The sequence below is a fragment of the Typha angustifolia genome, chromosome 5 (genome assembly GCF_048772165.1).
Source record: "Typha angustifolia cultivar Huaian chromosome 5, ASM4877216v1, whole genome shotgun sequence".
Classification (NCBI taxonomy): domain Eukaryota; kingdom Viridiplantae; phylum Streptophyta; class Magnoliopsida; order Poales; family Typhaceae; genus Typha; species Typha angustifolia.
Window position 1 is genome coordinate 6035089 of NC_133243.1, and position 17908 is coordinate 6052996.

Here is a 17908-nt window from a genome sequence, read left to right on the forward strand (position 1 = left end):
TTTTATTTCACACCCTAGAATTTTTTTTTTCTATTGGGTTTTCTCCCTACTTTTCCACAATTTCGGTTTACATCCTGTATTACTATTAAACACTGAAAGATTAGAGTGTGAGCCACAATAAATACATATATAGGGTGTGAAATGCAAAGATCCGCTTTTCTTTATACCACTGAACCCAAATGACCACAGTACCCGTCGTTGCGACACTTCCTTTCTTCTCATCGGGACTCCATTCCCGCTCTCTTTTTGCCTCACCGCCTTCGAGGCCGCAGGTTTTCTTTTTTCTCCATCTCTATCTCTATCTGCATTTGTTGGATTTGATCTCCAAATGTATGAATCTTTATCCTGGATCTTTCTTTTCCCTGTTAGGGTTTTGTCTTGATCCTTCACGGCAATATCGATTGCAATGTGCGCGGAAGTCTCTCTGTTCTGTTCAATATATATATGCTTCTTTATTAATTGGTGCACCATTTTTAGTCTTGGATAGAAGTTTCTTGAGCGGGTTTATATTAGACAGAACTTTGAAAAGTGATTCTTTTGAAGTTAATCGGAAAAAGGAATTTGAAATTTGGTTAAAGATCTCGGAAGAGGGCTTGCCGGTTGAGAATTCCCAAATTTACCCAAAGTAGAAAAGGAAGGAAGAATAATAATCGACTCGCGTGTGGATGATAAGCATCATATGAAAAGGATTGCATCCAATTAAAGTAAAGAAAGCCAAGGGAAAAAATAGATCTATTGGTTCTTTTGTTAAAAGAGAAATATTTCTCTTAATTAGATTAACTTAAAGATATTCCTAGTATGGGATGATAAGCATCATATGAAAAGGATTGCATCCAAATTATTATGTGGTGGAGAGTTATGCTAAGGCCATCTGGCGATATGTGATTAATATTACTGTTTTTACAAGCTTAAGGTTGGATTTTATGGTCATTTAAAACCTATTCTTTATGTGATGTCGAAAGAAAAAATTTAGCTTATACCAGTTATCCTTTAGTTTTCTGGCAAATTCTTCTTTCACTTGAATAATTTTTTGTTTCTTCCACTTGATACTCGTACCAACTTATAGACTATTGGGGCAAACCCTTGTCCTCTACTGCATTACCATTCTTTTTGTTTCTCTTGTCATGCATGTGATGGGTTTTCTTTTTAATGATGAACTTTTGATGTTGGTTGTTAACTTCTTAAAAGTTCTTATTTTCTTTTGACACTTGTGATGATTGTGATATTCCAATTGACATTGAAATTCAATGTCTGTCATCAGCCTGCACTAGTTTTATACCTGCACTCCTCATAAACATTATGGTTTTTCTGGCTTTTTCAGTCCAGATGAAGAAACCTCTTCTTCCTATGAAACATGAGACCAGTTATGAAAGTAATGTAATTGAAAAGGAAGATTTAGTGAAGATTTTGGAACAATTTTTTGGGCATCCTGCATTCAGAGGAAAGCAATTGGAGGCCATTGAAGCTATTCTAGCAGGTTTTGTCCTGGCTCTAAATATTTGCTGACATATTTACAATCGATAAGGCTATTTCCATTATTGGCATTCTTTTAACACTCAGATATCCATTGTTGGTGTTTGAATATTGAGAAATATCTCTCTATATAAGCTTTGTGGTTAGCATCTAAGAAGTAAGAATATATTATTTACTTCATTTACAGGAAGAGATTGTTTCTGTTTGATGCCAACTGGAGGTGGCAAGTCTATGTGTTATCAGATTCCGGCTTTAGCAAAGCCAGGCATTGTACTTGTAATCTCTCCATTGATAGGTGAATACTCTTTGTATACTTCACATTTTAGGATGAAAAAGTTGCAACTGAAAAGGGAGTTATATATTACATGCGGATTTATCCTGACGATTTTTTGTTCTGACCTCCAAATCTTCTGAGAAGCACTGATGGTAAGATCATAAGCTACTGAACTTTTAACATCTGTTATTTGATACTTTATGGAAGGTCATGTGAGCTTATTGTACATCTGCAGGAAAATCAAGTTGCAACATTGAAGAGCAAAGGAATTTCTGCTGAGTTTCTCTCTTCAACACAGACTGTGCAAACTAAAGAGAAGGTAAGTACCTTTATTCAACATGGAAGGACTGTAAAGGTATTTACTTATCAGTTGTATGCTAGATTAAGGTATGCCATCTTTGGAGTTAATTGTGATGTTATTGAACATACTACCATCAGCACTTGGTGTTATAAGCATTCACTGCAGAAACACTTGGTTTGGAAGCACTTTAGTTCATACTTAAGTATCATGAATTATTGCATGCACTTCTAGTAGACTTGAACTTCTAAACTAACAGTAGCTTCCATCTTTCATCTGGCCAGTCATCTCCTTACAACCACCCTTCTTTTACCAGAAAGGTTTGCTTGAATCAATTTTAGTTGCTTGAATTTGTGCACTGTATTACATGTCCAGACCTCCTTATATTGCAATTATTTCCTTTTAAAATATTTGTACTAATCCTACATTAGCTTTAAAACCACGCATACATGTTAAGATAATAATGTCTAAAATTCAGACATGGATATCGGAGTTACATGCATATCTTCATAATCTGGGAAAAGAAATATAAGGTATGGTGGGGAAGTGGCTTCTCAGTGGCACTCTTTATTTGCTAGACTTGTTTGAGATCATAAGTCCTATGATTCCTATCATTGATTACTAGACATGCTAGGATAGAGTAGAATGGAAATGCTTGTCCTAGAGCATAAGGCTCCTGCCTATGCAGGGTATGGGAAGGTAAGATGTACGTAAACCTATCATCAAGTCTTAAGAGGTTGTTTCCAAGAGAATGGAGATGTTAGTAAAACTTGAACATGATTACTCCCAGGACAGCAGTGTTTGCTATCTCAAATAACGAATGAGAAGTATTGCAAAATATATCAGAGGACAACCATCATAATTCATAAAGTTCATCAAAAGAATCGGCATCACAAAATCTATCGGAAGGCTTTAGTTGTGTTATCTCTTTTAGGGGTTATGAAAAACTTTAAATACAATTTGTTCTTAACATGTGCCTTTATATTTTTCAAACTTACAGGAGCGGTCTATGCAAAAATTCACTTTTATGATCACTATGATAGCTTAGATATTGGGGATTTGTGTGAGACGAGACTATAGCTTTTGATCCAGTATCATATTCTCATAAACTAAATCTGTTGCCAATTTGGCAGTTAGTTTTGTTAGTTCCACGTATTTCATTATTGATGTTTTTGTAAGTATTACCGTAGTTTGGTTACACAATGAGTCTACATATAATGTTGAGGAGCAATATGATTGTAAATCTTCCTCGTGTACTGAATTGCTGCTTTATATTTAGTTGATCATTGTGATGTTTCTTCTCTCTTTCTTTGCCAGATACATGAAGACCTTGATTCTGGTAAGCCATCTCTTAAGTTGCTATATGTGACGCCTGAGTTGGTCGCAACCTTTGGATTTATGACAAAGCTGTCAAAGCTTTATAATAGAGGGCTACTAGGTCTAGTTGCCATTGACGAGGTCTTGTTAGATTGAACCTTCAAGTATTATTTTCTGTTAATCTATAACTTTACCACGTAACTATCTACTCATTTTTTTTATTGTATTTCTTATTACTTCCATTTCAGGCTCACTGCATTTCATCGTGGGGCCATGACTTCAGGTATGATAAGAAGATGATCGTGAGGTTTCTTTCAGCAATTTTGCTCGACCACTGTAAAGTATTTTTGAGAAATGGGGTGCAATGTATAAATCACCATTTACTTCAAATGTCAATTCTCTTTTATTGTAGTGCAGACCTAGCTATCGAAAACTGTCATCTTTAAGGAAGAAACTGCCAGGTGTGCCTCTGTTAGCTTTGACAGCAACTGCTGTTCCAAAGTAAGTATACATTTCTATTTGCAGCAAGGCTCATTTTAAGTTCGTATTAAATGTTGCAACTGGTTTTAGTTTTTTAAGAGTATAAACACAGTTGTTTTCAAGAGAGACTGCTACACTCTTCATCTTCTATACTATACCTTTACTTTAATGAAGACAAGAAATCAACCATTTATCTCCATTAGCTTCAATTAAAGATCTTGTGTAGTGCCAACTCAAGCTTAAGTTTCTTCTATAAAGAGCCAAACTAAATGGCAATTCTGAGCAGCTGTAAGCTTTCCACAATCCTAAGTCTATCAGATTTTACTTGGTTCATCAGGAATTCTCGAACTTGGCGCGTATTTGTATGCTAACTTATATAAAGCCATAGAATATAATCATATATAACCATTATTAATCTGGGGCTAAAGAAGTACATATCTTTGAAGAACATACATAACAATATTGCAGTTGATATGGATTGAACAGTTTGCTGCACAGAAATAAAGGAGTGCCTTATGAACTGTGCCAGCAAAAATTAATAAAAAAGCTTCTAATAATTCAAAATAGATGTTCTTTTTACTTATTATCTATACCTGTTCTGTGTATGTTGCATATCTATACATTATATACATGAACTACTTCGAACCAAACTTAAGCTAGCTGAGATTAGCACAAGCTCAGAGCTCTAGGCACACTGTACATCATACTAGATAGATCTTACTTCAATTTATCTGCTTCTTCTTTCTTTCTTGCTCTCTAACCAGGGGTCTGTCCTTTTTTGTTGTCTCTCTTACTTTTCCTCATTACAGTGCCTGCAGTTTGTTCTAATGATATGTATCTGTTAAAATCCCTCGTCCCAATGCTAGTGTTTTCTGCATGAATAGCTAACAGAGTAAGGACTAATTCTGTTGTGATGCAGAGTCCAAAAGGATGTTATAGAATCATTGTCTCTGCAGAATCCAGTTATTCTTAGGGCGTCTTTTAATCGTCCTAACATATTCTATGAAGGTAAAGTCAATATATAGTTGATTATCGATGGCCTTGCTTTCTGGATCATCCAAAATTGCAAACCATTCAAGATTTGTTGAATATATTCTTATTCTTTGGAATCTATTAATTCTTGTTTAGTACCATGAGGAACAATCTGTGTTCTTTATATTTATAGTATTTTGTTTGAGGTGGTCTCGCTTTCTGCACCATCGCAGCTCTGGGAGATTATGTTGATTCCGTTATGATGCTCCATGATTTCTACTTTTCTAAAATATAGTCAATACACTAATCATCTTTTAGTATTGAAAACTGTAGAAGGTTAATTCTTTCTATTTGATGGATCATGTTTTCCCTTGAAAGTTCATGATTTTTGACTAATGTTGGTTCCTTGTTATAAGTTTTTGGTTGAGCACTTTATTGTTTTATCTCTATTTAAATAGATAAATTCCAATTTGCAACAGAGTGGTCTGTGATAAGATTCATTTTCTCTATTTCCTTTTGATTAGTCCAAATCTTGAGATTATTCTTGATATAACCTGTGTGATGAATGATACAGTTCGTTACAAGGATCTTCTTGATGATGCTTATTCTGATCTGTCAAATCTTCTTAAGTCCAGTGGAAATGTTTGTTCAATTATTTATTGTCTTGAACGATCTTCTTGTGATGACCTAACCAGTCATCTGATAAAGCAGGGTATCTCCTCAGCTGGTATGAATCTGAAGTTCATTATTGTAACCACTAATAGTTTTTCTTTCTTCCTTTTTCTCCAAAGTGATGATCTTTTCATTGTATTTGTTTTCTCTTCCTTCTAGCTTACCATGCTGGCCTAAACAGCAAGCTGCGGAGTGCTGTACTGGATGATTGGCTTTCTTCTAGAATTCAAGTTGTTGTTGCAACAGTGGCTTTCGGGTAGCACCACTTTTGCTCTGTGTCAAGATTCTGCATTTTTGTGCTTACAGATACCGTTATCTTCTAGAGGGTGTTACTTAATGTGGATGTGTCATGTAAGGCCTATGAAAGTATGAAGCATGGATATGAATACGGGATACGAATACAGGAATATGACAAATCCTAAAAGAATAGGGGATGACATACATCTAAGATACGGGAATAAATAAATTAAATGAAAAAGTATTTATATTCTAATGATAATCTATAGGTGTATATGTGCAAAAAGTAAAAGATAACATAGACACATAGAATAAAAAAAACACATTATATTGCATTCAATATATCTATTATCTACATGAGCAACTAATAGCACAAAAATTTCATGACTAGGTATCAAAGAGTGCATTAATATTTAACAATTAATGCACCAAAATGAGAGTAGTAGATATTATTGAATTTAGCACGAGCAATTCATAGGCTCATAGCTAAAGTTTACATCCACTTACGTAACACTAAAATGAGAGTAGTCAGTAGTATAAATGGCATTAAACATTATCTCCATCTAAGTCATTGTCCTTATTGCCTTCATATTTTGGTCTCCCCTTTCATATACTCAACTGATTCCTAGAGAAGGTGAAAATTTTTATAGACAAAACCTAGATTTTTCGCCCATTATTAAGTGATCTTGTTTCTCTTTATCGAGTGAATAAACCATAGATCAATGGATCGGCCGGTTCAGGTCAACCGAGTCAGATCTATAACAGATCTAGTGGACTCAATAATTGATGTCCCCAATCCCGTCTTCCTCCTCTCTCACTCACTCTTTCTCTCTTAGATCCAGCAGATTTTTTGTTCCTTTTACACACTCTTTTCTTCTTCTTCTTCACTGCAACAGTTTTCTTTCTTCTCGTTTTTTCCACTCTCTTTTCTTCCTCTTCACTGCAGCAGCTTTTCTTTTTCTTTTCATTTCTTCCACTCTCTTTTCTTCTTTTCTTCTGCATTGCAACAGCCTTTTTCCTCTTCGTTTCTTCCACACTCTCTGTTTCTCTTTTTTTCTTCTTCACTGCAGCACCTTTTTTTTTTCTCATTTCTCCCACTCTCTGTCTCTCTTTTCTTCTTCTTCTTCTTTACTGAGGCAGATTTCTTTTTTTCTTTTGTTTTTGTTTCTTCCACACACTCTCTTTTCTTCTTCACTGTAGCAATTTTTTTTTCTTTCCTTCACTGCAACAGATTTTTTCCTTTTTGTTTCTTCCACACTCTCTTCTTCTTCTTCAGTACAGCAGATTATTTTTCTTTTCTTTTCATCTCTTCCACTCTCTCTACTATCCCCCCCCCCCCCCCCCCCCCCCGCCTTCTCACTGCATAAGCAACATTTTTTTTCCTTTTCAGTTCTTCACTTCCACTCTCTTCTCTTCACTAAAAATTATAATAGAACAGATTAGAGAGATAAATATATTTTGTATATACAATTTTTTTAATTTGATCTTTGTTTAGATGTTTACATTAAAATGACTTCAAAAGAGAAATCATAATATACTGATATAGATTGGTAACATTATATCGCTATTAGCCAAGATAATAAATGTGTCAAATGCAACTGGTATGGAAAGAAAATTTGTGATGGTATTAGCCGTCTGAAAAATTATTTGACTGGAAGTTAAGGAAATATAGTGGCTTACACTTAAGTTTAGTTTGAAAGTCATAAGATAAATGTCAGCCTATATAATAAGACAAAAGAAGGAAATCTGTACAATAAAGGTAGTCAATAGTTCATCAAAAAATGATGTATAATTGTGAAAATATTGATAATAATAGCAGTGAGTAGAATGAGGACAATGAAAGATATTCTAGTGGGAGCCCATGGAATTGGTCCAGAAGTCACAGACATTGAAGGACCAGCTTTCCACCAATGTGTTGGGAGGGAAGTGGGTGAGGATAAAGAGATCCTGGTTGGAAGGCCATGGAGAGACTAGCACAGCCTTCCATCAGTCTTTCTCCTTTCCAAAGACCACAAGGAATATGTTCTTGCCGGCTTTAGGAAACTCCATCATCCCTTCGTGATGCTAGGCTCTAGTAAGGGAGCTTTTAAGTCCTAAAGGAAAGCCCAGTCAGTGATCAATTTTCCAACAAGACAAAGGTGTGGGTTACTTGTCAGAATGGTGTTTTCTTCAGAGAGGAATAACCTTTTCCATATTATTGTCCTTGAGTAGGCAGCAAACTGCTTAATGAGCTCATGATCAGACGAGATCATAGTGTTAGGGTGGTTGGTAGGAGAAGTTAAGAGGATACAAGGGTGACTTAGGAGGGACTCAACTTTAGGAGGGGGTGGAAAGATGGGTGGGGTAGAAACAAAAAAGGACAAGGGAGGTATTAAGAAAATGGAGGAAAAGGGTAAAGAGGGGAAGGGACCAAAAAGAGGGGGGAGAGAGGGAAGACTAGGGAGGCACACTCTTTAGGAAAAGATGTTGATATTTCAAAATAATGCGAGACTGCAAATTTTTTCATCTAAAATAATAGATAAAGTACAAAAAAGAATCTAAAAAATTATTAGAGGGAATTTCCCACCCTAATAAATATTAAAATGTCAATTGTTTTTCTCCTTCCATTAAATTTACTTGCTTTATCTTATCCTTCAAATTTAAAACAAAATGTACTTTCAACTTTATCTATCTTCTCCAATTTGAGATTGCAAGCCTCACATCTTAGTTAATAACTATCATAATGTACCTCCCTTTAAATATATGATCATGGAAGAGAAAAATTTAATTGTCTTAAAAATATAGATAGAAGATTCATATTTATTTAAACAATAGGATTATTAATACCATAAGGGTGTTATGAATAACGATGGTTGTGCCAGTGGCACGTGCTGATCAATCTTTGGTTTTTGGGTCTTAGGCATGTCAATCTTCGATTTTTTGTTTATATATATTAAAACCTACGTGATAGTGTTTTATCTATAAATTATTTTTGTAAATGACTTATTTTATTAAAAATAAAGCAATAGTCAAATGTAAATATCAAGACATAATATGATTGAATACATTTATTAAAACTAATATTAATGATTGTACATTCTATAATATGATTAAATACTCTATAATGCAACATAATAACATTCAATATATAATATTAAAGTTGATCGATGATGATTGATGAAATTAAGAAAAAGTTTAAATAAAAGGCTTCATATGTTATATCATGTTTGTTAAGAAAATGATTAAAGTTAATTTAATGATGATTGACGAAAATATAGTTTTTATTTTTAAAAAAATAGCTCCACATCGGCATGGGGCATCCCGACTGGCACGACCATCTTTGGTTATGAATAATTTGTACTCTCTCTTTGTTAGTTTGGATGAAAAAGTTGACTATTTCATATTAGTCTAAACCACATGCAACAAAATTATACAAATTAAAGTTTAAAAGAGTAATTTGATTTTAGTCATAACTACAGGTGGCAATTTGTAATTTATCCTTAAGATAATTTATTTAAACTCTAGATACTCCAAAAATGTATCAAATACGTATATGGGCCATGTCTGACTTATATCCGTATCCGATACATACTCCACTCATTTTGGAGTATCCATGTTTCCTAGTGCAAGGCTTTTCCTTTTTTGCACAAATGGTCACATGTTTGAGACATTGATAAATCAGAAAACTTCTCCTACAATGGAGTATATGTGCATGCATTTTACTGCTCCTACACTCTTCACTGGTGGGGCCTTGTTCACTGTAATAATCTGTTTCATCTTTGACTAAATGTAGCTTACTTGTTATCATGGTTACTTCGCTGGTGAATTGGAAGCTCGAAAAGGCATGCTTGAATTTCTTGGAGATGTTGGCCATTTTTTCATCATTATTGTATACAAAATGGAATGAAGCTCCATTCCACTTATTTGTAGGAAGTTGTTCTATGCCCCAGATATATGTTATCTAAATGACTCAATACATTATCTAGTGAATGGTCTTACAAGATTCAATCATTACATATTACACTGCAACTGAGTATTAAACCGATTGTTTTGTTTCATAGAAGGTAATGGAAATTCTTAAAGTGTCCTAAAACTAGATCTCTTGAAAATCCAAGGAAGTTGTTCAATGAAGTTCCAATACTAAAAAATTCATGTACATGACACTCCACCCGGTGCTTTTGTTGAACTTTGACGCTTTAAGATGGAATGTCATGTAGTTTGTTGTTATGCCAAACTGATAAAGTGCCAAGAGCCCGACTTTTGAAAACCTCAAGATCTAGTGCCCATGTAAAATAGCTCATGATATTGGGTACAGACCAAGTTTCTAATATGTCTGATTTGCTTTCTGGTTTGTAGAGAGCAGTGTATTGTGCTTAAAATACAATATGTGAATAGTACAAGGCAATATTCTGAATGCTTATATAACAGATGAGAATGCAGTAATTTATCTAGTATGCAGTTTGGATCTTTATCCTATGGATCGTATGCCAAACTATATTGATATGTAAATTATTATCTGTTGCCTTCGTTTCCACGAAGCATCAAAAAGTGAACGCCTACTTCTAACTCCTGAGATACAAAATTTCTGACTCATAATTTTTTGTCTAAATATTGTTGCCTACTGCTGGATCTACATGGATTAATCTATGGATATTGAGTTATTTGTTGCTGCTTTCACAGAATGGTAAAATACAACTTTCTTTACATATCTTAATTCATACTGCTTGTTCATTCAACAATTTTCTTTTATTGCTACAATCTACAAAGTACTCATCCAAAATCCTTGGAATTTTGTGGCACCCATATTTGCAGGGTATAGATAGAAAAGATGTTCGGATTGTTTGTCACTTTAACATGCCAAAGTCAATGGAATCCTTCTATCAGGAGTCCGGAAGAGCTGGTCGTGATCAGTTGCCTGCCAGGAGTGTTTTGTACTATGGATTGGATGACCAGAGGAGAATGGTGGCTATAATATTATTTAATTTTATTGATACAATAATTGAATTTGTCAGGTAATCTTTCTATGCTTTAACAGGAATTTATTTTGAGAAATGCTGGTAGCAAAAAATCACAACCTTCATCCTCGTCAGATGGCTATGCAGAGAAGTCCCTAGCAGATTTCAACCAGGTAGTCTTCTGTTTACATGTGATGTTAGCTGTCCATTCAGGTTATATTTGACTCCTCATTTCATGCAGGTGGTGGAGTACTGTGAAGGTTCTAGCTGCCGCCGGAAGAAGATCCTTGAAACCTTTGGAGAACAGGTACCACCAGCAAGTCCCATCTGATTTGTTTTTCTTACTATGCCCTAGATAGGTGTTAGTTTATATCCTTCCTAACCTTTATGGCATGAGCTATTTTTTTTCCACTAAACTAGGTCCCTGCATCATTATGTCAACGGTCGTGTGATGCCTGCAAACATACAAATCTTGTATCTATGCGTGTGGAGGAACTTCATCGTGTGCCCAACAGTCACAAGAATAGATTCTTTCCTATTTTTATTAAAAGGTATCTCTTGACCATGTAGAGAATCCTTTCCTTGTTTTTGCTTTATAACATGCTGTTGCTGATAAGTGCATCAGTCTGTATGAAGATAGATAGCTCATAACTTCTTTATGTTTTAGACATTATGAAAAATTCAATTAATCAATTTACTAAATAAGCTAAGCTTTTACCTTTCATCCGAGTACAAGTTGAATTAGGTTAGTGGAAACTTCTCTCACCATTTTATTGGCCTTCTCTTACACAAACTTTCCTGGTTTCTCCTTGTTGCCTAGTGTTTGTTCATAGACTGTTATGCTGTGCATAGTGTACGCTGGAATATTATGAAGTAAACATCCATTATAGCTTATTCAAATTATCTTTGTTTCTTATTCAATTTTTATATTTCTGATATTGTTGGGCAGCTCGCTTACCAATACTTCAGAGGCCAAGGACACTGAGTTCTGGAATCGAGAAGATGAGAAAAGTTTATCGGGTGATGAAATATCAGATTCTGATGGTAAGAGGTCATTTTCTTGATTGTTTCAATAGGTACTTTTTGTCCACATTTTCATTTCTATAAATAATGGAGCTTGTTGAGTTTATATTTTTTTCTATCGACATTTCCTGATGCTCCAACTTTTTTACTGTCTTAGAATGTTACAATATAAAGATGCAACAGAGAATATAAAACCTGAAATTTTTGAGGAGATTGCTTTGTTTAATAAGCTTTAGGGTAAGTCTTGGTGGATCTTGTCGGCACTCTGGTCAAAAAAGAGGGAAAAGATCTAATAGAAAGGAAGTTAGACTGCAGAAGCTGCAGCTTTGAGGACAATAGAATATTTAAAGATATATAAAACTGAAGTTCATAGTCATGGTATTATTTGGTGGCTCACATGTTCTATGATTGGATTATGCTAGTTTTCAGCATGCATTAATGCATATCTCTTGTTGGAATATTCTCCTATTAGTCTATATATTATTTCATCATTGTAAATTCTTAGTATTGTCCATTTTAGGACTTAATTGGTAGGTGAATGCTCAAGGATGATTTTCGTGATCCTTCCAAGAAAAAGTAATTTATATAACCTCTCAATCCAAGCAACCTTTATGTTAATCTGGATGGTAGAAAATAGTACTTTCTGTATACCCTCTACTCAGGCAACCTTTCCAGACATTCAGATGGTTCACTTTTTGGCTGTGCGCAGCATCACTATTCAGTTGAAAAGGCATTTCATCAAGTACATCAGTGGAACCTCATAATGAGATTTTACCCATGAAGATCTTTGATGAATTTGAGAATGAAATGCCATCATGCACGCACATTGTTAACTGCACCAAAGGGATCTTTAATTTCCACTATGGTGGCATATATTTCTTAAATCACAACATAGGTTAAAATGCTAGTTCATGCTTACATTGATGGCAGAGGAATGACGGAAAGAGTAGTTCTAAAATTAGACAATGAAATTTAAGAGGGCAGAAGACAAAAAGAACTTAAAAACTACATAGTTGAAAAGGCGAATAAAATGTTGGATAAAATGGTGCTGATATAAGGTGGAATAAGATGGATAATCATATTTAAGGAGTGAGGAAAGAGTTCCTTGGGATATTTATTGGTAAAAAATTGGCTGCAAAAGAGTCACAGATTAGGTGTTAAGATCTCGTGCACGGTGCTCTTATCTATTATTAAGAAGTACTAAACGGTGCTCTTTATACAGTTGTACGAGATTTTGTATGAGCAAAGCAAGAATGCCCTATAAACTTTAGTTTCCTTTGTTTTGCTTTTGGTGATTCTGGCCTTCAAAAAGTTACTGGTATTATATACCAACTTGAACAAACAATACGACAATGTTTGTTGATGCCTGACCTGCCTGATGGTAGCGGTATACTAATATGTAATATGTGTAGGCTATGGCTCAGAATTGATTCATTTCTCTTATTTATAATTTTTGAAATGGTAGATGGAAGAGATGTCTTAAGCAGTGTCACTATGTCAAAGATATCATCAAAAGCAGGACTAGGTGAAAAATTTGAGGCTTTGCAACGAGCAGAAGAGGCTTATTATCGAAATAAAGGCCAGAAAAAGCAGGTAAAGTGTACTATATTTCCTTCAATTGATCCCTTTATATTAGGCAAAATTGGATTTGATAGTGACAAAATCATAATTTATATCCACTTTTTATTAATGATTAATACTTATAAGGGTTGTAACTATTTCTGTATTACCAGATAGTAAATTTTATCTAGTGACTGTTTGTTTGATACAGTTACGGATACGCTTCACTAATGTATCAGAAATATCCATAAATGATTTGCAAAGCCATAGTAAACTTATTTGTATCATATATAGAAAATATGTAAGAAAAATTATATTTGAGATTCACATAAAAAATACAAAAACAGGCTTTAATCTTTTTTTATCAAGATATATATATTATATTTGTTATTACCAAAATGAGGGATTTATTCTAGGAATAACAATTATTATTTATTATTATCAAAATTGAGATTTATTTTAGGTATAATAATTATCTTTGATGTGATATAAAATGACGGTAATTTTTTTTTAACTAAAATACCCTTTGATTTGATATAAATTAGATTGATGAAAATTAAATCACTATACTTTATGTATGTAATGCTAGGGTGGGAAGCTAGTTATGCAATACAAGGGTGGGGTGTTAGGTATGCAATGCACCTATGCAATGCTGTGGCATTACCCATATAATGTTATTAGGTATGCAAATGCAAGGGCGCGGGCACTATATATGCAATGCTAGGGTGTAGACGCTAGGTATGCATTGCTTTATATTTCATCAATACATATGCAATGGCTATATAAAAAAAAATATAGTCAATAATACTAAAATTTTCTTTTACATGGAAAATGTATTTTATTTTATCTTAAAACATGAGATTATAGAAAATAAAATATTTACACTTTCATATATGTATTTTTTTTCCAAATTTATTATTTTATTATCTAAAGAAAGAAAGATTTGGTTAGATTAATACGTAGTTTAAATAGTGAATGTATTATTTTATCTTTCAATAAATATTTAACTAGATAGCATATTGGTTTATTAATATTACACTTTTAATTTATTAGTACATATAAAAATTATTTTAATAATAAGATAATTTATAATTATATTTTTATTATATCAAATTAAATATTATATTATTAAGATTTTTAATATTTAATAATAATAGTAACAATTTTTTAAAATGTACTTATTTTCATGCAATATCAGATTATTGATATTTATACTTTTTAAGTTAAATTATTTATTTAGTGTAAAATAAAAATATATTATTAATATTAGATTATAAATATATTGTTATTATGTCCAACTAAATATTATATTATTAAGCAATTTCGTAATGTATACTTAATTTTAAGAATTTTACTATTAAAATAATATTGAATAATGATTATAATAATATCATTATTATTATTTTTATTATTATATGGGGTGGTATTATGTATTATATGTGTTTTGGGAGAGAAGTAATGAATTATGATAAGACATCCGAAAGAATTTATAGTCAAATCAATGGTAAATTAATAACTAAGTGTGTGTTATAAAATATAATTTTAGTGAATAGTGTTTGTATTATAGAATAGAGTTATTATGATGTTAAGCTGTTATTCTGGAATAAGGAGTCATATTCTGAAATTAAGAAAAAGATGTTCGAAAAGTGAATGGGGCTAAAATTTCTTGCTCAATTTTCCCACGTATTTTCTCTCCCACCACTCATTGCATAGATACAGAATAATGATATATAGCCATTTCATACGTAGAGAATAGTAATATGTAGCCATTTCATACGTAGAGAATAGTAATATGTAGCCATTTCATACGTAGAGAATGGTAATATGTACTCATTGTATATATAGACAATAGTAATATGTAGCCATTTCATACATAGAATGCTAATATGTATTTGCTGTCATTGCATACATAGAGAATTTTGTACATGTACTCATTGCATACATAGAGTTAATTCATCTATCTCATCAATCCACTTTATGTTAGACCCGAGGAAATTCTTGTAAATTCATAAAAGGACAAGCAAAAGTTCCCTACTTTAGTGTAATTTTATATCACATGAAAGTTAATTACTACAACCACTATTTTAGATTATAAGCAAACAAAGAGTACCATAATCTAGATTAGAGGTACAATTTAAGAGAAAACCTAGAATAGCTACTCTAGATTTTTCCTTAAATCTCAAAGCAAACAAAGCCTTAATTAACTATTGCTTTTATATATATGCATGTTTGCTTATTTCTGCTCTTCATACTTTTAATTAATAGAACTCATTGATGAATCAATAGGATTGCAGTCTTGTTGATAAGAAGGCTATATCTGACGTGTTGAGAGATTCAAGCAAAAAGAGGCTACTTGACACTCTAAAACAGGCCCTGCGGCGCCTGGGTCATTCATTGTAAGCATTAATCCGTTCTTACCTTTTCTAAATTGCATAAACACTTTTGGTGATTAATTTACAAATTACGATTGATCACAATATAAGACCTTGTTTCATAATTTCTGTAGCTGATAAAAGTACTGTGTTTCAGCATTTTATCGCAATACTATGGTGTGCCAGATAAGTTGTTTTAACAAAATATAATTCATCAATCCATTGTAACATTAAAATGACAAAAGTTGATCAATGTTAAACTTTTTCAGTGCTAATTCTGACTGATGAATAGAAACTACTCTTTGGTATATATTGCTAGAATGATCTCTTTCATTAATGATTTGATACACTAATCCCCATATGTTTAACTTTTCCAAGTTACTGAAGATCTTTCAATTATTTTCAGAATGCCTTGTTATCATTTCTGTGCTTCGATCATTCAATGAACCATCATATTTTGATAATTAAGTTTCTGCACAGTTCTCATTTCTGCTCTTAAGTTCCATTTCTAGGCATAATTCATGATTATTAACATTTCTGGACTTTTTGAGGGAACTACCAAGTGCTCCAACAACTACATAGTTAAGCGCCTTACCTCAAGCATACAAACTATAACCCTTAGTCATGGTTGTGCCGTTGTGCCAAAGGCACGTGCCATGCTGAAATCTAGTCGGCCTAACACTCCTTTGACACACCTCTAATATATTTTTAGAGTCTTTATACATGTTTTTGGTTATATATATATATATTAAAGCTTATCCTTAGGTAATATTGTAAATGAAATTTTTTATTAAAAATATAACAATAATCAAGTAGAAACATGATTCAAAACGTAATATGATTTAATACATTAATTAATTGACAATAGCTCAACAATTAGAATTAAAACTTAGTTGAACATAGTTAATCAACATGTTCCTATATCAATTTTGACCCAATTTGAATCAATTTGTCCTATTAATTTTGGATTTTTTAAAATATAGCTAAAAAATTTAGGAAAAATCTAATCATGCTGAAATTTCAACTAAAATTTTTACAATTTAGGTTCAAATAAACTTATATAGAGTTAATATGATATGTTCATATATCAATTCTGACCCAATTCAAATATATTTGACATTAATTTTAGATTTTAAAAAAAATCAAATTCTCTTTTATTCCTATATATTAAAGAGTATCTTTTAGATCTAACACTAAATACTAGATCTATGTTGAATGACTCTTTAAAATAATAGATCTAATAAAATTGGAGCTTGATCTATTATTTGTAAACCTCAAATTAGATTTTAAAGTGTAAAACAATTAAATGTTGGTTTTGCATGCCTATTGGCATGGCTTGTTTAGTCCTGAGCACCACCTGCACCATACTAAAAATGCATTCTATTGTTTTGCAGGTCGGATTTGGAGGCTTCTGCAACTTTCCTTGAAATGGAGTGCTTCAATAAGTACTCAAAGGTTGGCAAGACATTCTATAACTCACAGATAGCTGCTACAGTTAGGTGGCTATCGTCTTCAAGTTACGAGCAGATACATGACCGTCTTCGTGCCAATTCTACTCCACATGCGGTTCCTTGTACGCAAAATTCCCTCCCCTCTGTTCATTCTTCACTTCCTAACTCTGATCTAGTCGATGAAATGCCAACAACTTCTAGATGTGAACAAAACTGGAACAATGAGCAATTAGATCATTCTAGCGAGTGCACTGAGACAAAAAATCCAAGTGAGAGGGCAGTGCTTCCTCCAATTCCATCTTTTTTGGAGTTTGTTAATCAGAAAGGGAAGGTGGGCCGAGCAAGCTCTTCTGAGGCGCAGAGTAAGCGTTCCACAATTGTGAGGAAGAGGGTTATGGATTTTGAAAGTGAGGATGGAAAAAAATGCCGAAAAAAAGATTAAGTAGTGAGCTTTCGGCCATGCTTTTATTTAGGACAGCTTTGCTGACAATTTTACTGATTTTTAATACCACCATATACTTAGCTTTTCTTTTTCTCCTTTTTCTTTTGTTTTAAGGTTTGCACCTTCTCTTTGATTTTTGACCTGAGCACAATTAGCTTCTCCTGTTGGGCAATGGAGAATTAAGCTTCTATCTGTTGCTAGATTTGCTTGCCAGTATCGTGGGATATAATCGAAGTAGATATATGTGCAGCGAATCTGTTGATACAGGAAGCAATTAAGATTTGGGAATTTTGCATGATCTACTATCTATCCACTTGTAGCATTCCTTTTCCTCTTCCTTTTGTAACCTTAAACTCTGCGTATTCTCCCTCTTTTATTCGTTGCTGGGCTTTGCCCATTATTT

General features: G+C 33.1%; 1 protein-coding gene across 1 annotated transcript; it reads left to right on the forward strand.

Annotated features, from left to right (window-relative positions):
- The first annotated feature begins 174 nt into the window (after positions 1-174).
- On the forward strand, positions 175-17803 carry LOC140760635 (ATP-dependent DNA helicase Q-like 3). The gene is made up of 20 exons (XM_073097670.1): positions 175-272; positions 1322-1477; positions 1661-1768; positions 1892-1899; positions 1983-2066; positions 3363-3503; positions 3611-3645; positions 3780-3863; positions 4762-4850; positions 5389-5541; positions 5646-5742; positions 7880-7883; positions 10515-10664; positions 10738-10830; positions 10899-10964; positions 11078-11208; positions 11607-11701; positions 13146-13273; positions 15527-15636; positions 17007-17803. The coding sequence occupies exons 2-20, from the start codon at positions 1327-1329 to the stop codon at positions 17503-17505; spliced, it is 2226 nt and encodes a 741-aa protein (XP_072953771.1). The 5' UTR covers positions 175-272; positions 1322-1326; the 3' UTR covers positions 17506-17803.
- Positions 17804-17908: the final 105 nt, after the last annotated feature.